This window comes from Actinia tenebrosa, unplaced genomic scaffold (genome assembly GCF_029948245.1).
Source record: "Actinia tenebrosa isolate PJP-AT-01 unplaced genomic scaffold, QUT_ActTen_1.0 PGA_scaffold5__44_contigs__length_20552954, whole genome shotgun sequence".
Taxonomy (NCBI): Eukaryota; Metazoa; Cnidaria; class Anthozoa; order Actiniaria; family Actiniidae; genus Actinia; species Actinia tenebrosa.
This window is the reverse complement of record NW_028292582.1, coordinates 16,142,134-16,162,901: the sequence shown is the minus strand read 5'-3', so window position 1 is coordinate 16,162,901 and position 20,768 is coordinate 16,142,134. Positions and strand designations below refer to the sequence as shown.

General features: G+C 37.7%; 1 protein-coding gene across 1 annotated transcript; it reads left to right on the top strand.

Moving 5' to 3' along the window:
- Positions 1-4,754: 4,754 nt before the first annotated feature.
- On the top strand, positions 4,755-9,559 carry LOC148906713 (uncharacterized). The gene is made up of 4 exons (XM_089038112.1): positions 4,755-6,273; positions 6,477-6,547; positions 6,819-7,862; positions 8,165-9,559. The coding sequence occupies exons 1-4, from the start codon at positions 5,862-5,864 to the stop codon at positions 9,557-9,559; spliced, it is 2,922 nt and encodes a 973-aa protein (XP_088894238.1). The 5' UTR covers positions 4,755-5,861.
- The last annotated feature ends 11,209 nt before the right edge of the window (positions 9,560-20,768 follow it).

Sequence of the window (20,768 nt, the reverse complement as noted above, 5' to 3'; positions counted from 1 at the left end):
GTCCTTTTACTGGATGTGAACTTCATGAGACCATGATGGAGCGACTTCTTCGCATCCAATTAAACTGAACCTTTTCATAATCGAGAAGTATATAAAACACTTCATTTGGATATACCCAATGACATCGTAAAAGAAGTAGAAGCAGGCTTTTGCTATGGTTGTTTTTTAATAAATTTTCAAGTCTGTTTATAAAGGTTCAAACGCTAGGGCGCGGCCCTCGGTCTTGAATTCTAATGCAAAACCGAGCCCGTGCGTTTGAACTGGTTTAAAATATCAACTAAGCCCTAAATTCCATTGTTTCGATGCAAAACACTAAATACTAAAATTATAATGAATTCAGAGAGATAGATTACTGTTGCTTTGTTCTTTTGGAAATAGAGTGATTACAATATATCCGTGTAATTAAAAACTTATCCCGGGTTTATAATTCTGCACCGTTCTCCCCTGTTGATATCAATTCCGCCCCCGGCTTTGGATTTAGGGTGTGGTTAATTTTTAAACCTTCTAACCATCTCTCAAACCATATTCGTGTACATTTAGGTTCTTTTTATCAATTTTATTAATATTTTTGTTTTGCGATGACCAAAACGTTTAACTTTTCGATTATAAAAAAGGTCCTTTCAATGAACATGGAAAAGTCGTTATCTCGTGGTCTCATGAAGTTCAAAAACATAACATTTCGATTATTATGCTGTTATACTTGGCCTTGAATAATTTGTGCCAAAACAATGTTTTTTTTTCGCATTTGCAAGTAGTTTTGCCTCGAAAACAACCGGGAACAGCAATTCTGTGGTGTGTACAGCCGTGTGGAATTAATTTGTAAAGAATAAAAGGCGGAGAATTCAAGTTTAGTAAAATCTTTTGGCAGTCAACTGCTCCCAAGCAAATTTATTTTGAACTAGCAAAGCACAGCTCGACTTTTTCAGATGAAGATCGCTTAACTGTACTAAACATAACCAACAATGGTTCTAATATGTTAATCAAAGACTTTTCAAAGCATTTGTTTAGACAGGAACGGGTTACACTATTGCGGATTATCAGGGGGAGAAAACATTTATAAGGTCTATATCTATTCGAGTATCTTAAAAATATATAGTTAAATAAAAATTAAAAGAATTCCAAAAACAGAGTTGGGTAACTATAAATTTTAGGTCACCCATCCAAGTACTAATCTCAACCAACCGTGCTTGACTCAGTGTCTTGTTAGCCCAAGTTTTTTCCACTAGGCCACGATTTAAGAAATTAGCACAACAATAGCCATGAAAACAAAGCACCAGATAGACTAGATTATTTTCCACTTCAAATCACCGTGCCAGTGCGTGGCAGAGTGCAAGGGATTAGCTGTAGATATGGTCTGGGGGCCGGCTAGTCTCTCCCCTGATGCTTCGGCTAGAACACTATACTGCGTAATCCGTACACCCAAGGGCAGAGGGACTTAATCGCCGTCATGTCCGAAGTCCATACGATGACCCAGCGGATGTCTCGGGGTATGGCATGAAGGCACTATTTTTTTCCTTCTATATTTTGGTATTAATTATGTAATTAAAGTTGGTGGACGTGGGTTCGATCCCCACCGTATCAAGAGTATTTTTTTCTACTTCTCTTCTATTTTTGCTCTAGATTTAGATCTTTTTTTATATTTATTTATTCATTTATTTCTATAAACGACTCTTATCATGAAATGTGTTTTTGTCAAACAGTAAAGATATATATGTTAGTGTATGCTACATCGAGTGTATAAGCAGATTAAAAAATCTGCCTCAGTTCTGCCTCTGGTTCGAGTCCCGCGAGAACCCAACTGAGGCAGATTTTTTAATCTGCTTATACATTCGATGTATTCACTTAACATATAGACTTTTATCATTTCAAGTCAATTCTTTTCCATTTCCTTAGAAATGATGTCTACTTTCAGTTTTGCTAACATATTCACGGTAGCATTGACAGTTAAATACCCTGCTTGGCAGAGATTTCTTATTTCCACCTCTCTGGCGAAAAAGGAAAAGAAACATCTGCAAGGACGTGTTTGCTATTCTGTCAAGAATGCGCGCGTTGGCGTAATCATAAGTCATGTTACGTCACTTCCGTAATATCTTTGGCGCCAAAAAAACTTGGCACGCTTGGCGTTCGGGTTCAAATAAAAACAAAAACAATCAAACGTAAACCCATGGTAAGCTGGTGAAGCTTTTTGAGTACCAATGAACTAAGATGATAACAAATGACATTTGGTGACTTATTTGATTGAGTGTATTGTGACCCGAGTAATAGAGTCGGAGTTATGTTTTGTGCAAACAAACTGCTGTCTTTATCAATTAAATTATTGGCTTCTGATTGGCTAGAATCCTTTATTTTCCGATTACTGATTACGAATTTTTTCTACGATTGAGATTATCTGGACCGAGTCTAATCGATCCAATATATGACAAACCAACCGCGCTGAAATTAGCAGCCAACTCAACAGCCAACTCAATATTTCAAAATATTGCCTCGAATGCTAAAAATTACGAATGGTATATCCAAAGAAAAGCTTTTGATAAAAATTAAGATACAACTATCAAAATAATATTAATTTCTTTAATATATTACTTATTAAGAGAGAATTTCTTTTCATATTCAAGCGGTGAGCGCCAAAAACTATTTTCTTGAAGCCGAAGGCTGTTGTACAAGGCTAAAATCTTGTTATTCAGAAAGTTTAACTTGTTTGGAAGTGGAGATGACCGATGAAAGTGGAATCAAAGTGTTAAACCCAAAGCAAAAATTTGACTCGAAAATGAGGTTTAGGCCTTCATTTGCTTACTTCCCATACATTTTCTATTAAAAAGCCTGACAAAGCTACATTCTAACACAAATACAACAAAACATCTTTGTACATTTGAAAATACCGCTTCAAACATAGTACATCATTTTCTATCTGTTAAAAAAAGGTTTTGAGTGTTAACCCAAGACGAAAATTGGGATCATTATTGCTCGTTATTGAAAAAAATTCCTCTTAAGTTTTAGGTCTGGGTCTTTCTCTATATCACACACTGATGAAACAGTAGTGATAAAAAGGTAAATTATACACCGTGAAAAGATGAAAAAACTTAATGACGTAAGTCCTTCGTCTGAGTAAAAGACACTGAATAAAATCAAAAAAGAAAAGAAAGAAACACATCACAGCATTTAGTAATGAAAAATCATCTCAACTAACAATGTCCAATATATAAATCTCTAACAAAGTTTATTATTAACTTTTGCAATTGAAAAAAGTGACATTTATAATCACACAAAATTACGAAACTCAAAGAACTTGTAAACATCGAATGAAAAGTCACTTAAGGTAATTCCCTTGAAAGAAATTTTGCCAATAACTTTGTCCTGAAACTTTGCATGCACATTAATTATGTAATGGACATTTAAAAACTGCAATAAAGAGATGGGGTCACCATTCTCGTTTTTTCGCTCTCAGCTAGATGCTCTCCAAATATGTCAATTTATGGGTTTTATAGTGAAATGCGGTAGCAACCGGAAGCTGTAATCAGAACCTTTATTCACAGTTAAAAGTACTTTTATATAACAAAACGTACTTATAACTCGAATTTTACTAGATAATCTATACTATTAAATCTATCAAAGTCATTGGATAATAATATAATAATAATATTTATTTATAAAGCGCAAATACAAATCTGTTCTAAGCGCTAGTAAACAAACGACAAAGACAACGACAAAATAAAAATTATTAACAAAGAATATGCTAATTTGAAGAGATAAGTTTTAAGTTCAGTTTTGAATGAGGCCAAACTTGATGCATTTCGGAGAGATATTGGAAGTGAGTTCCAGAGTTCAGGAGCAGCTACAGAGAAGGAGCGATGACCATAAGATTTAAGATTATAAGAATGTGCTGATAGAAGAACTTGTGATGCAGAACGAAGATTACGGTTCGGTTTATACACTGAAATGAGTTCCCGGATATAGATAGGAGATTGGCCATGAAGAGCTTTGAAAGTAAGATTATGACTATGATTCTTGAACTATTAGTGAAAAATGCAGGTATGTGCGCCTAACGTCCAAAAATTGCACATGTCAACTATTCCCATCAAAATATTTCAAAATCTCTCCAATAAACTTTCTTTCATATTTTATATTTTGATTTATCTTGAAAAAACTTTTCAAAATAGTCAAAAACTGACACTTTTCCGAGTGAAGACTGAGGCGAGTCAGATAAAATCGCAATTTCTCCACTCAAAAAAGAGAAAAATGTGAAAATTGGTTTTGAATATGTTTCTTATTTAGTTTCCGAAAGAAAAATGCCTAAACTTTGTTAGTTCCATTCTTTTAGCTGCATGCGCAGAAAAATGCGCAGTGCAAAACAAAGGAATTACCTTAATCAAAAAATCTTAAAAAAGGAATATACAGGCCACCCACTAGAGTGCAAATAATATACCCGTGAAATAGTTAGGATTAAATAGGAGATAGTTAGCGCTTAAGAGCGACTGTCCACTAATATCGAGCAATGTGCGGCAACAGCAAAAAATCGATTTTCTTTATTTTTGGTCCAGAGTTAGGTATTAGTGAGTAAGTAAACGTGGTGGGTTTTATTTCTTCAAAAAAAATGTTATCGCTGAGAAAAATCGAAAAAACGGTCCGTCCGATATAGGGCCCAAGACGGCACGAAATGAAAGCCATTTTAGGGGTCTCTTTAACGTTATCCTGTAAAGTCGCAACACATTTTCCAGCCTTTTTAAATTGAGATATTCATTCTTCAACTATTCTTGAACATTTTCATGCAATTTTAGGCTCATGGGTTTATTTATTATTTTTTTAGAGGTCCGTCAAACTCGCTATAATTTGAGTCTGCAAAAACTTCGCTCCGGCACACAAATTCAAAAAATAAATTCTACATGTGGTATAATTCAGAATCTTTCAAAACTTCGGATTCTAAGCAAGTTAATATGGATCTTAAAAGTTCCATCAAAATTAGTTTGGGGAAATTTCCACAGCGGTCCAAACAAGCGAGTGAATAATGCTGGTTTTTAGAAGAAACCGCCCCGTGACTTGAAAACATTGTGTTTGGAGCCTTTGAAATTAGGACGAAAATCAGTCTATAATTTTGCTAAAACGGACAGGTTTTAATTTCCAACGACTTTCTTAGTGTTTCTTTGAGTTAACTTCAAAATATCAAAGCTTAAGAATCGAGTTTTCCTTTTATTTACTTTGAGTAAGAACTACCCAGTTTCTAATTAGCATAGTGCTTTCAACGAGTAGATTTCAAAATATGTTTTTTGGTCTGAAAACACTCCTACAATTCGACTAATGTCAAAGCAATGTTACAGAAAGACGTTTCCTACTTGCTTTACATGTTTTCTTGCTAATTCTGTACAGTTTTACTTCCATTTTCAGAATTAGTTGTGATACGTTTATCGGAACTTGGGATCAGTACTATTGATTGCGTGACCTAACGTCCCGTGGGGGAAGGGGGGCGGGGGGTGAAAAGCTGAATGTAGCGGGCTTCCAGGTTTTGATACGAGGGAAGTCTCGAATCATTTCTTATTTTCTCGATTTGCGAAGCAATAACAAACTGGCTCCTTGCTGGCCTGACAACTATATTGAACAAAAATGTACCAAAGGATTTTACTGTAGTTACTTAACTACCTCGCTGATACCTGAGGCTAATTTCTAATTTGAAGATCTTGCTTACGTGAATCATGGCAAAAGATAAACCCAAGAATGGGAAACATTAAGAAAAAATACTGAAATTGTCAATTCCTACTTGTCATGATGTGCTCATAAATACCTGGACAAGCGTTCAACCACGTGACATGGGAAAATGACGTTTACTAGCACTTCCTAATAAAGCGGCTTTCGTTCATGAGGGATTAGGAATGGAAGCCAGCTGTTCATTTAAGAAAATCGTAGGCGGAAATTGCGGTTATGATCCCAGAGATCGAAACAAGAAGATGGTCGTGATACCACTTAGTTCATGTGAATTGGATATATCCGGGCATAAGAAAGCTTTTGGTATACAGGATGTCGATTCTGAGGTTGAACTACTTTTGGCTCGAGCTTCGATATTCTCGGTTCCAGACAATATTGCAGAGTTGACAATTTGTCCAGGTCATCGTTCATTGTTAGGTATAGGCTGGCGCAGAAGTTCCCAGTGCTGCCGAGTTCCTCAGGAGCTGTCAAGGCATGGCGAAAAGAAAGCAAAATGGCCCAAAGCTGATCGCGGGATCGGCAAAGAAAAATCGAATACTATCTTGCAGATGACGGGTGTCTTTGTTCCCGTAGGTTCAGGTTAGTATATATGTTACTCTTTTTGTGTACTAAGGAATGAAATAAAGCCAATTCAGTATGAAAATAAATGTATTTCCCGCTAAATTGCATGCTGCAATAGCTGCATGTGAAAATTCAAGCAATGTCAAATGAAGACGTTAACTTGACGCCATAAAGTCTGATATACTGAAATCATGCCATGTGAATATTTCATTGTTATACAGCAATATGCCGGGAATGCAGGGTCCTTCTAGACGATTACACTGTTCAAGCAAAGATGAAGTGTATGTCCTTGGTGAGTCGATGTCTTTCGTAGCATTAAATAAAGGCGTGGTTTTAGCACATATCCTGAGGGTCTGGTCCAGGGGTGGCGAGGGAATGCATTACTAGTGTTTATGTCAGAAAACATTTTAGACTGGCAACGGCATTGGTTACCCTGTAAGAATTACTCCCCTTAAAACATTCTGGATCCGCCCCTTCTATTAAATGATTATAACTCCCATGCGTTTTCTTGTCTTTCAGGAAATAAAATTAACTTTTCATATGTATGTACTTGTATTTTATAGGAGACTGACAAAGAGGTAACAATGAATACCCCAACCGCCCACAGCACCCCGTTGACTGCAAAAAGTACCGGTCAACCACATCTAAACCCAGTAACACCTGGTGGGAGCCTTTTTTTGCCCTCTGATGATAGCAGCTGGGAGGAATCATCTGGAAATCCTTTACAAGAACTGAATAGCTTTTTGCGTTCCAGAGATGTCAGTCCAGTCAGACACACCCTAACTACGCCTTGGTCTAATGCTAGTGACAGGACCAAGCGATATTATACACGCAAAGCATACCAAGGAGTAACAGCCGTTCTTGAAGAAATTGCCCCGTGTGATGCTGATTTTCTCTGGCAGTCAGTCTCTTCTTCGACAGCCCTTTGCCAGCGGTTTTCTGATGATGTAGCAAACTTTAAAGACATGGATACCATTCTTTTGGATGCGCTGACCGAATGTTACAATACTGCAGGTAGTTGGGGTACTCGAAGACAAATTCTCTCTATCATGGCGGACAAGGTCAGTCTAAACAATCTTCGTAAATGGATTCCAGATCTTACAAAGTATCGATATACTGAGGCCAAACGTCACTGCCTACTTTACGGAAGAGGAGAACCTGTCCCACTGTCACCTCAGTCAAGAATTTCCGTGTCAACAAGCAAGATCGACCACTTTATTAACTTCGTTACCAGTCCACACATCATCCAGGACTTACCTTTTGGAGAGAAAACCATAAAATTATCTTCTGATCAGCTAGTCAAGGTCCCAAACGTAATTCGTACGATCATTCCCGAAAGGGTAATTCAACAGTACCAGGAATTCTGTCGGGAGTCAGCCTTTACGCCCTTGAGTCGCAGTACTTTGCTTCGTATCCTTATGGTCTGTCCTGCTTCTTTAAGAACTTCGCTTCAGGGTTTGAACTACATAAGTTCGACAGGTGCAGAGGCATTTGACGATCTAGAAAGCGTTACAGAAATACTAGGAGACATCGGTTTAGGAATGGCCTGGGCAAAACAACAAGATCGCCTTAAAGCAGGAAAACGCTACCTGAAAACTGACTACAAGGTAACCGCTATAACATCACATTACGGTACAAAGACCGCGTAGGCCGATTAGGGAGTCTCTCCGCGGTCAAAGCAGATGTTTTAAAATAGCGCAATTCACGCGGATTCACGTACTTAGAGTAACCTTACACACAATACTGAAACTCTAATATAGCGGACCTTCGCTGTCCAGTACAAATAAAATCAACAACAGAGAATCAAAGCTAGAGCATTAAAGATAAACCAAACATCCCCTCGGTTAGTTTTATTTAAAGGCTAATTTAAATTAATTCAGTGATGGATATTTTTAAATATAAATTGCAGGTGCACATATCTGAGAGTTCGACGGTGGCTGATCATTGTAGGCGGTATGCCTTGAGTGACCCTGGTGATTCAGATTATCAGTCAGAGTGTAATCACCAGCACGATAGCTCATATGATCGGTGTACTATGCTAACCGACACCGTCATGTGCATAGAGGAAGCTTTAAAAGAGCAGTCGGGAAATCTCTCTGAAGATACAAAGGAAGAGCTGACTTTCCGTGTGCGACAGGCCAAAACAAACATTGGAGCATGGAAATCACATCTTCTGCGCTATGTTAACCAAGATGAGGCTAGAGTAGACATCTTAGAAGTCCTCGATGAGACGTCCGTTTTTCTAACCCAAGACTGGGCCATGAAATTCATTCCAAGAAAGTTTAGAGAGAGTCAGAAAGACTGGTTTGCCAAACGTGGCATGTCTTGGCACATCACAGTAGCGACTAAACGAGGCAAAGATGGTCAATTAGAAATGTTAACATTTGTTCACATCTTTGAGTCATGTAGTCAGGAATACGTCGTCATTCTGGCTATAATGTCAGATGTCATTGAAAGGCTTAAAGTCATCATGCCCAAACTACGCTCAGTTTTTTACCGTCAGGACAACGCTGGATGCTATCGCAACGGTCCGAACATTTTTTATGCAAAGTTATTAGGCCATTGTCATGGTGTTGCAATCAAGCGCATGGACTTCTCAGATCCACAGGGAGGAAAGGGAGCCTGTGATAGAAAGGCTGCTACCATCAAGTCCCATATGAGAATCCACCTCAATGAAGGCAATGATATCATTTCTCATGAGCACATGAAAAAAGCAATCTTATCGTCAGGCGGAGTTTCTGCTGTGGGCGTCATCCTCTCTGGATCCCCCGTCATCCCAGATATGCCAACATTGAAACTGGATGGTGTCAGTCAAGTATCTAATGTAGAGTATTGTGAAGATGGGATTCGTATCTGGAAGGCATACAAAATTGGACCAGGTAAACTTCTATCATCCAAAGATCTACAACTACCTACCGACTCACAGATACCATCCCTGACGTTGATTGAAACCAGCGATAGTCAATTTACACAGATCAAATCTAAAACTCCCAAATCCGTTGAATCAGTAATAACGACCACAGAGAAAACACTCAGTGCTCCATCAGAAGCTAGAGAGCCAAGTGCACTGTTTACCTGTCCTGAAGAAGGGTGTACGATGACGTTCTTGAGACATTCTTCCCTTGAACAGCATCTAGATTGTGGAAAACACCATTTTGCTTTGGAGCAGGAGACCATTTTTGACAAAGCGACACTTTGTTACGCAGAAAAATTAGAAGGACAGTTCATTGGGATCCCCCATTTAGATGCGAGCTACAGAAGAACGACAGCACAAAACAAGAAAGAAACCTTGCCAATGGGATGAGCCCTAAGATCTTCACTAGGAGGTAAAAAAAGATTCTCCCAAAAGCAGAAAGACTACCTTTTGAAGAAATTCCAGATAGGAGAAACTACTGGACAGAAAGCAAATTCCTTGTCAGTTGCTAGAGCCATGATGACAGCAAAGGACATCAACGGCAATCGACTGTTCAACAGCGACGAATTCTTGACAAGCAAGCAGATTACCAGTTTTTTTTCACGCGTAGCTAAAAAGAAGAAGCTTCCGAGTCCAGATCCAAAGGAAGATGTCGATGATTATACCGCTGACGAACTGGAAAACGCCATTCATCAATATGAGATTGAAGAATTCGCAGCCTAATGCAAAAAGCGAACTGTCCGTAAAGCACCCACTGGTTTTCGACACATATAACATTTGTGATTTGGCATCAAAGTCAAAACTGGAGACTTTTGCCATCGCAATGTTGAAGCAAATATGCCTCCATTTTGGTATTGACACCACAGATGTTCAAGTCAAGCGCAAGAAGCCATATACAGACAAGATTATGGCCCTTTATGCAAACTGCGAATGTCAGGTTTAATGGCAGAAAGTCGCACCGATTCGGTTTAAACTTATATGTAGAACTCAAAAGTTAAGTCTTTCTGACTGAAACGCCTTTTCGTTGATTTTACCTGAGCGCAAGTACAAAAATAAATCAAAAACTAAAACTAAAAAAAAAAGGCAACAAAAAAGAAAGAAAAAAGGAAAACAAAAGAAAAAAAAAGAAACGCTTGTCCAGGTATTTATGAGCACATCATGACAAGTAGGAATTGACAATTTCAGTATTTTTTCTTAATGTTTCCCATTCTTGGGTTTATCTTTTGCCATGATTCACGTAAGCAAGATCTTCAAATTAGAAATTAGCCTCAGGTATCAGGGAGGTAGTTAAGTAACTACAGTAAAATCCTTTGGTACATTTTTGTTCAATATAGTTGTCAGGCCAGCAAGGAGCCAGTTTGTTATTGCTTCGCAAATCGAGAAAATAAGAAATGATTCGAGACTTCCCTCGTATCAAAACCTGGAAGCCCGCTACATTCAGCTTTTCACCCCCCGCCCCCCTTCCCCCACGGGACGTTAGGTCACGCAATCAATAGTACTGATCCCAAGTTCCGATAAACGTATCACAACTAATTCTGAAAATGGAAGTAAAACTGTACAGAATTAGCAAGAAAACATGTAAAGCAAGTAGGAAACGTCTTTCTGTAACATTGCTTTGACATTAGTCGAATTGTAGGAGTGTTTTCAGACCAAAAAACATATTTTGAAATCTACTCGTTGAAAGCACTATGCTAATTAGAAACTGGGTAGTTCTTACTCAAAGTAAATAAAAGGAAAACTCGATTCTTAAGCTTTGATATTTTGAAGTTAACTCAAAGAAACACTAAGAAAGTCGTTGGAAATTAAAACCTGTCCGTTTTAGCAAAATTATAGACTGATTTTCGTCCTAATTTCAAAGGCTCCAAACACAATGTTTTCAAGTCACGGGGCGGTTTCTTCTAAAAACCAGCATTATTCACTCGCTTGTTTGGACCGCTGTGGAAATTTCCCCAAACTAATTTTGATGGAACTTTTAAGATCCATATTAACTTGCTTAGAATCCGAAGTTTTGAAAGATTCTGAATTATACCACATGTAGAATTTATTTTTTGAATTTGTGTGCCGGAGCGAAGTTTTTGCAGACTCAAATTATAGCGAGTTTGACGGACCTCTAAAAAAATAATAAATAAACCCATGAGCCTAAAATTGCATGAAAATGTTCAAGAATAGTTGAAGAACGAATATCTCAATTTAAAAAGGCTGGAAAATGTGTTGCGACTTTACAGGATAACGTTAAAGAGACCCCTAAAATGGCTTTCATTTCGTGCCGTCTTGGGCCCTATATCGGACGGACCGTTTTTTCGATTTTTCTCAGCGATAACATTTTTTTTGAAGAAATAAAACCCACCACGTTTACTTACTCACTACTACCTAACTCTGGACCAAAAATAAAGAAAATCGATTTTTTCACTGTTGCCGCCGATTCTTGATTTGGCTCGATATTAGTGGACAGTCGCTCTTAATTATACAACACATAGGAATTCAGTGAGGCACGACAAGGGCACGGGCGTTTACTAGAGTAACAACTCATTACGCAAATGAACGTTTTTTCTAACAAGTTTATTGAATTGAACTAAGAATCAAGACACAAGACGCACATTTAATTCTGCAGTAAATCATGACACAAAAAACCCAGTACGCAAATGAACGTGTTTTCTACCATTTTTATTTGTTAAGTATCTTGCTAAAAATCAAGACAATACGCATTTATAAACTAAAACAAATCAAGACTCAAACAACTATAGCTAAAAAAGACCCAGTACGCAAATGAACGTGTTTTCTACCATTTTTATTTGTTTAGTATCTTGCTAAAAATCAAGAAAATACGCATTTATAAACTAAAACAAATCAAGACTCAAACAACCCATTTTTATCTTTATATTTTTTTATAATTAAAATTTGTAGAACATCAAAATCGTTATTGATTAGATAATTTAAAAAGCAAGTTAAATATAAATTCGCCAAGATCTCCACCATAAAATCTTCTTACTTGTTCCTTGGAAATGGCGAGAAAGGCATAAATTACTCCAATGTGCATGTTGTGTTCCAGTACTCCAGGTGTCTTCTGCGTATTGGCTTTGGCCAGCCCAAAAACCATTTCGCTTGAACCGTATTAGCCCTACTTGTTTGAGCTTCGTAGAACGCCACTTTTGCTTCTGCCCGCAGTGTGGACAATTAATGAAGAAAAACTATCGTCGTTTGTAATTTAGCTTTAAGAACGAAAAAGCAATGACTTAAACACTAGACAATTTGAAGATTATACAGTCATCAGCTGAATATCAAGTCATAAAACATGAATCAAGCTCCACTTGTTGTTTAACAGATACGAATTCGAAAATGCGAACATGTCAAATTATACGAAGGAAAAGCATGTACAATAAAATATTGTTTCAGTTTTTGCAAGCGTGCTTTAAAATATTTTAAAATGTGCGCCCTTGAGTAGCACACGTGCACTAGCTCACCCGTCACGGCTCGCCTATTTCTTTGACTAATTAGACTTAGGCAACCAATAGCACAAAGCTAGTAATTAGTTAGCTAGCTATCTATTTCACGGGTATATTATTTGCACTCTATAGAATAATACCGTAAATCCTCTATTTAGCCCCCCTCCCCCCGTCTCAAATAAGCCCCCCTCTCTAATAAGGCCCCCCTTTTTAAAGGAAGAAATCTGTTAAACCCCCCCCCCCCCCTCTCTTTTTAACCCCCCCTCCCCCTTTCACAACTAAAGAATCACGTGTATTAATTAAAGGTGATTTATTAAAGTCTTGGTTGTTCAGTACATTTCTTTTTAGCTTGCTTGGTTAATGTTAACGCTAATGTTAACGTGTTTTAGTTTTGCTATTCACAATAATCGTAAATTATACTTGAGAGACTAGAGTGCAAATAATATACCCGTGAAATAGATAGCTAGCTAACTAATTACTAACTTTGTGCTATTGGTTGCCTAAATCTAATTAGTCAAAGAAATAGGCGAGCCGTGACGGGTGAACTAGTGCACGTGTGCTACTCAAGGGCGCGCATTTTAAAATATTTTTATGCACGCCTGCAAAAACTGAAACAATATTTTATTATAATAACGATTTTGATGTTCTACAAATTTTAATTATAAAAAAATATAAAGATAAAAATGGTAGAAAACACGTTCATTTGCGTACTGGGTCTTTTTTTAGCTATAGTTGTTTGAGTCTTGATTTGTTTTAGTTTATAAATGCGTATTTTCTTGATCTTTAGCGTGATAAAACAAATAAAAATGGTAGAAAACACGTTTATTTGCGTACTGGGTCTTTTTTAGCTATAGTTGTTTGAGTCTTGATTTGTTTTAGTTTATAAATGCGTATTGTCTTGATCTTTAGCGTGATAAAACAAATAAAAATGGTAGAAAACACGTTCATTTGCGTACTGGGTTTTTTGTGTCATGATTTACTGCAGAATTAAATGTGCGTCTTGTGTCTTGATTCTTAGTTCAATTCAATAAACTTGTTAGAAAAAACGTTCATTTGCGTAATGAGTTGTTACTCTAGTAAACGCCCGTGCCCTTGTCGTGCCTCACTGAATTCCTATGTGTTGTATAATTAAGCGCTAACTATCTCCTATTTAATCCTAACTATTTCACGGGTATATTATTTGCACTCTAACACAGGTGAATCAAATAATAAAAATGCCATGTACATCACCACAGATTATGCGAGACGGTCAATAAGCCTTTTCATAGTTTAAGAATCGATTCCACTGCGCATGCGATTTTATCCCGAATTTCTCACCTTTTGTTTAATTAAGAACAAAAGAAGGTTTAGTCAAAAGAAGGTGAGAAATTTGGGATAAAATCACATGCGCAGTGGGATCGATTCTTAAACTATGAAAAGGCTTATAGTAATGCTTCCGTTTAATCCTGAGTTACAATCATATTACATACTGCGTTTCGACTAAATCAATAAACCCCCCCCTCTAAATTAAGTCCCCCCTCTCCAATAAGCCCTCCCTCAAACGTGCCTGAAATAAATAAGCCCCCCGGGGGGCTAAATAGAGGATTTACGGTATCTAATAATAAGTGATGGGTTATTTATAGTTAATAATTATGAATTCTCAAATAAACTGTATAAGATAGAAGATCGAGGCTGGTTATATTGAAATATGTGTTACTTTCTTCTTGCAAACTCGGAATTAATTCAAAACCAAAAAAACATACAAGCACAATTAATTCGTTTAAAAAAATCACACACATTTTAAGTACCTCTCTAACGAATTTAATAATCAACTTTTACTAGTACTTTTACTAGTACTTTTAAAAGTGAATAAGCTTAAGGACCTCAAAGAAAAAGTAAACATTGAACGCCGGAAAAGTCATTGAATGAAACACATCTTGAGAATTTCATAAGCCACCTATAAATATTTACCAATTAACTATAGGCCATTTAATAATTTTAAATTCAAGATAGAGACCGCACAATATATACATAATTTATGGGGTTCGCAATATATATCGAAAAGGTTTTCGCCTTCTTTTTCCACAAACAAAAAAAAAAAAAAAGAACAAACATTTGCCAGCATCAACAGCTGCAAATAGAAATGGAACTTAGAGTAATCAGACGTATGGAAAATATTGTATGGAAGAGCTTTGTAGAGGGAATTCTAGACAATTTAAATATTACAAAAACCTTTGTGTATTAGACTCAAGCCACTTTCTGTTTTACGATCGAGCTTTGTACATAGTATAGACTTCTTTGCTATTATAACGTGCCTTGTAGATAGACTAGCAGCCATCGTTACCATGACAATCGAGCTTTGTAGATGGACTAGCAGCCATCGTTACTGTGACAATCCAGATTTGTAGATGGACTAGCAGACATCGTTACTGTGACACTCGAGCTTTGTAGATGGACTAGCAGCCATTGTTACTGTGCCAAACCAGATTTGTAGAAGGACTAGCAGACATCGTTACTGTGACAAACGAGCTTTGTAGATGGACTAGTAGCCATCGTTGCTATGACAATCGAGCTGTGTAGATGGACTAGCAATCATCGTTGCTATGACAACCGAGCTTTGTAGATTTATTTATTTATTTACAAAGCTTTACCTCAAAATAAAGATATAATAAACTACAAAATATATACAAAACAAACAAATAAAAAATCACGAATGAGGTAGGGATTATACAACAGAGCATAGCTCCAATCTAAGTTCACACTTAACTAAAATGATTACTAATAAACAATAAATTCTAATTGATAAGATGATAGATGTACTAGCAGTTATCGTTACTGTGACAACCGAGATTTGTAGATGGACTAGAAGCTATCGTTACTGCAACAATGAAGCTTCGTAGATGGACTAGTGGCCATCGTTACTATGACAATTGTACTTTCTAGATGGACTAGTAGCTATCGTTACTATGACAATTGTACTTTGTAGATGGACTAGCAGCCATCGTTACTATGACAATCGAGCTTTGTAGATGGACTAGTAGCCATCGTTACTGTGACAATCGAGCTGTGTAGATGGACTAGTGGCTATCGTTACTATGACAATCGAGCTTTATAGATGGATTAGCAGCCATCGTTACTATGACAATCGACCTGTGTAGATGGACTAGCAGCCATCGTTACTATGACAATCGAGCTTTATAGATGGACTAGCAGACATCGTTACTGTGACAATCCAGATTTGTAGATGGACTAGCAGCCATCGTTACTGTGACAATCCAGATTTGTAGATGGACTAGAAGGCATCGTTACTATGACAATCGACCTGTGTAGATGGACTAGCAGCCATCGTTACTGTGACAATCGAGCTGTGTAGATGGACTAGTAGCCATCGTTACTATGACAATCGAGCCGTGTAGATAGACTAGCAGCCATCGTTACTATGACAATCGACCTGTGTAGATGGACTAGTAGCCATCGTTACTATGACAATCGAGCTGTGTAGATGGACTAGTGGCTATCGTTACTATGACAATCGAGCTTTATAGATGGACTAGTAGCCATAGTTACTATGACAATCGACCTGTGTAGATGGACTAGCAGCCATCGTTACTGTGACAATCGAGCTGTGTAGATGGACTAGCAGCCATCGTTACTATGACAATCGAGCTGTGTAGATGGACTAGCAGCCATCGTTACTATGACAATCGACCTGTGTAGATGGCCTAGCAGCCATCGTTACTGTGACAATCGACCTGTGTAGATGGAGTAGCAGCCATCGTTACTATGACAATTGTGCTTTGTAGATGGACTAGTGGCTATCGTTACTATGACAATCGGGCTGTGTAGATGGACTAGCAGCCATCGTTACTATGACAATTGTGCTTTGTAGATGGACTAGTGGCTATCGTTACTGTGACAATCGAACTGTGTAGATGGACTAGTGGCTATCGTTACTGTGACAATCGAACTGTGTAGATGGACTAGTAGCTATCGTTACTGTGACAATCGAACTGTGTAGATGGACTAGTGGCTATCGTTACTGTGACGATCGAGCTTGGTAGATGGACTGATAGCCATCGTTACTACAACAATCGAGTTGTGTAGATGGACTAGTAGCTATCGTTACTGTGACGATCGAGCTTGGTAGATGGACTGATAGCCATCGTTACTATGACAATCGAGCTGTGTAGATGGACTAGTAGCTATCGTTACACTATGACAAGCGAGCTGTGTAGATGGACTGATAGCCATCGTTACTGTGACAATTTCCCTTTTTGGTGGATACGCCGGCAGCCACTTATCTCGTTTCTGTTAAGAAAGCTGTGAAGATTGAGGAACGCTCACGTTTTTTTTGTGTGTATGTGTTTATTTTGCCTTTTTTGGTTTTCCTTTTCTTCTTGAATGCTTTTGTGTTGTTGCTTGGTACATGGTTTCATTAGATTTCATTATGTTAATGTCGATGGTAGAGGTTTGCAGTCGGTTAAAAGGATTTGAGGATACCAGTCATTCTCGTACCCAGCCCGTTTTCACCAAAAAATCGATTTTTCGTTAGAAAGCTGAGAAGGCCTTGGGTACGAGAATGGGATACAAGTTGGAATTCAAAAGAGTTCAATACACATGACTTGGATGAAGACTTACTGATGATATCAGTCACAGTTCTAGCATCAACTGATGCACATGGAGAAATGTTTGTCTGCACGGCTTCCACTTTTTAAAAAATGTTTAAAAAATGCTAGCTTATGTTAGCTGTATACAGCTGTCATAAACTGTTGAGCTGTAACTTCCTTTATTCTGACTGATTTCATGGTGGTATATAATAGATTAACTAACCCACGTGTAGTCGGTAGGGAAGAGGTATGTCTCATGATACATTGCGGGATATATACTATGACATACACTCGATCGGGTTCAGAAACATCAGAATATAGAAAGAAGCTGAGACCAAGATGGTACATCGGAAATACGATATTTGATAAGATGTATCTAGTGATGCAACTTGTGTAATGTTCATAAATTGTTGCACTGACATGAGAGCATGGAGATGTTTTATATAACTGTGTATCTTAAATGAATACATCAGAGGATAATTATTTTATTTCCTAGCATACGTTTTGGTCTCAGTTTCTATGTTCTATGTTTTATACCTGACAGTGATTTTGCATTTGAATTTTATCTTTGGAAACTTTTTTGCGACTTCTCTTGTGCTTTCGACAAGGAAAAACTCTCACACTAGCCTACTTTGCAGGCGTTCTTGTGGGTTTGGAGAAAGACCGGGGTTTTGGGGGAACTTTGGAACGAACGAAAATTGAAACAAATCAAAAAAGAAGCGAAGGGGGAGGGCCCTTGGTCCAAACAGGAATCCCAAAACCCCGATTCTTCCTCTCAAACCCATCAAAAGGACGCCTGCTCTGCAGGCTACTCTCACACCCATATAGTAGGATTGATTCGATGGTGGCTGTGAAGAATCTGAATACATATATTGAATATTGAATATTATATATTGTGAAGAATACATATTTTAGTGATTGGAATTCAAGGCAATCAAGGCACAAACACTATCTGTCGTCCTAACTAAATCATGTGATATCGCACAATAAAACTGCCGTGGAGAGTTGTCAGTAACGGACCATTAAAAGATTATTTTAATTAAATTACGCGGCTCAACCTCAGCTTCGTCAGCGTGTAATATATTCTTTAGAAATTGCCTACAACCTGTGAAATTCTTAAGTGTTTCAATTGTTCGTTGATGTGTAAATTCCTATCATTACTGCGGACTGTAGTCAAATTCTAAAGAATAATTACACGCTGACGAGGCTGAGGTTGAGTAACGGGATCCGTGAAATGGACTATTCTTAAGATATTTTTGAATTAAAATTTTTGCGTTTTTCACGCTACATCATGGCGTTCATAATTCTTGTCTCTATAATTTAATGTTCATGTTAATGTTTTTCCAGTATACAAAATGTATAATAAAGCCATAATTGAATTCGGTATATATATCGCATAATATCGTAACAAAATCCATGGTTTTCTAGCATAATTCAGACTTTTTTGTCATTGCCGTTTTTTACCATTGCACAAAAAAACTTAAACTCGAATTTTAAGATTTTTTATCATTAAGGTACCAAAAACGTGATTATTTACGCGAGTAATTATTTCAATATATTTAGTCTTTAACAAATTGTTTTGTAACTGACACACTTCTTTTGAATTCTTTAATACAATATTGGGAAATTGACACTGCTTTTTTCTTCTTTCAGTTTGTTATCGAACGCATCGATCCATTTCATAATAACAGCTGTTATAAAATAGTAATAAAGGTCTAATTTCATACACGTGATATAGATTACTATAATATATGTTGTTTATATAAATCTTAAAAATAAATAATAGCGATAATAGATACATGAATCAACATAGTTTTCAAAAGCCCCCAAAAGAAAGAAAATTTACGATTTCTGTTCGAAATTGTTTTATAAAATCGTTCATGTTTAATGGTTCGAAAGGGTTGTATGAACTCTTGTCTGGGGAATAAACAGAGATTGCTGTGCAACTGTACCGAAGGCAAGTATCGCACAGAGAGTACTGGAAACGTGTGTTTGTCTAACACCAAGGGTAAGTAGTTTATTAATTTCTGTCTGTACCATTGTAATTTCTTTTGGAGGTACTAGCCCCAAACTCAGCGGTTTTGCTACGCTGCAAACCTAGTTTTTGGCATTCTGATTGTTTATGAGAAACATTAAAATTTGACTTAACGAAAAAAGCTAAAGATAAAACAAAAAACATATACTTGCAGTGCAACCATGTGATCGCGAAAAGTCCCTTAAAATATAAACAAACAATGAAACAGCCGCCATCTTGGTTGATTTAACAAGACAAGCTTAATAATGAGGAATGATTTGCATAGTCAGCCAACATGGCGGCTATGACGTAACATGCACCTCAGCTAGAATACTGTGAATCCATGACATGAGATTTATAGCCCCGTAACTCTTGAACAACGCTTTCCAATCACACGCGCGAAATCGTACAATTTGCTGTTCCGGATAAACTTGATTTTGGAAGAAGCAATCGAGGCGTTTTTACTGCAACATTCCATAGGAATGCTGGAATGACTTGTGTTTTTGCTTCTTATTCTCGTCAAGAACATGGACCTTAATGCTGAGACTGATTCAATGTTCTTGGTATTCAACAAATCATTTCCATGTCGGAATGACCTATCGCATATCGCCTTTGGCGATTGTGAAAAGGGTTCGCCGTGTGTTCGACGTGTGTTCGCCTTTTGTTCGCGTATGTTCGCCGTGTGTTCGCCGTATGTTCGCCGTGTGTTCGCCGTATGTTCGCCGTGTGTTCGCCGTATGTTCGCCGTGTGTTCGCCGTATGTTCGCCGTGTGTTCGCCGTATATTCGCGGTATGTTCGCCGTGTGTTCGCCGTATGTTTGCCGTATGTTCGCCGTATGTTCGCCGTATGTTCGCCGTGTGTTTGCCGTATGTTCGCGGTATGTTCGCCGTGTGTTGAAAGGAGTAGACATATTTCTACATCTTAATTCAACATCTTGATTGGGGCAGTTTCCATTATTTTAATATAATATGTATGTCCATAAGGTTCCTTGCCCTTGGCTCCGACAACTATCTGTAACTAAATAGTTGATGGTACTGGCCATGAGAATCTGTGTCCCCCTCCCCCTCCCCCGCCCACTGCACCCGCTCCCTTAGCCGCTCTTATCAATTGTGTAACGGAGCTTGCGTAAATTTCTAGGTCATGTCTTATCAATGATCCAATCATCTGAATTGTTATTCCTAGGTACGAGACATACAGAACCACTATTTCATCTTCACAATGGTCTGAAAAATATCAGGTACTCTAATCTATTACCACAAGGAATCCAATTTAGATAAAAGTGAAAGGTGAATGAAGGAATAGTCAATGCTTAGCCTGGTTATAGTCTATAGCCATGAACTCTAAGACCTCTAAGCCGTGACCATGCTTTTAGAACATATAGCTACAGCCATGAATATAAGTTGTTTGTTTCCCTCACGCACAAAATAAGGTGAAACAATTCACATTTTAAGACAGTTTTGACCAAGTTCGACCCCCCCCCCCCCCACCACCAAAGCAAAGCATATTAGGAATATAAAAATGGCGACGTTGAGATGCAACAAGGTTGTATTCTTGG

Bases quoted from the DNA above. Each gene is read 5' to 3' on its own strand.
- LOC148906713 (XM_089038112.1), top strand. From the start codon at position 5,862: ATGGAAGCCAGCTGTTCATTTAAGAAAATCGTAGGCGGAAATTGCGGT. The intron at 6,548-6,818 runs GTGAGTCGATGT...TGTATTTTATAG, and splicing joins AGATGAAGTGTATGTCCTTG to GAGACTGACAAAGAGGTAAC. The intron at 7,863-8,164 runs GTAACCGCTATA...TATAAATTGCAG, and splicing joins ACCTGAAAACTGACTACAAG to GTGCACATATCTGAGAGTTC.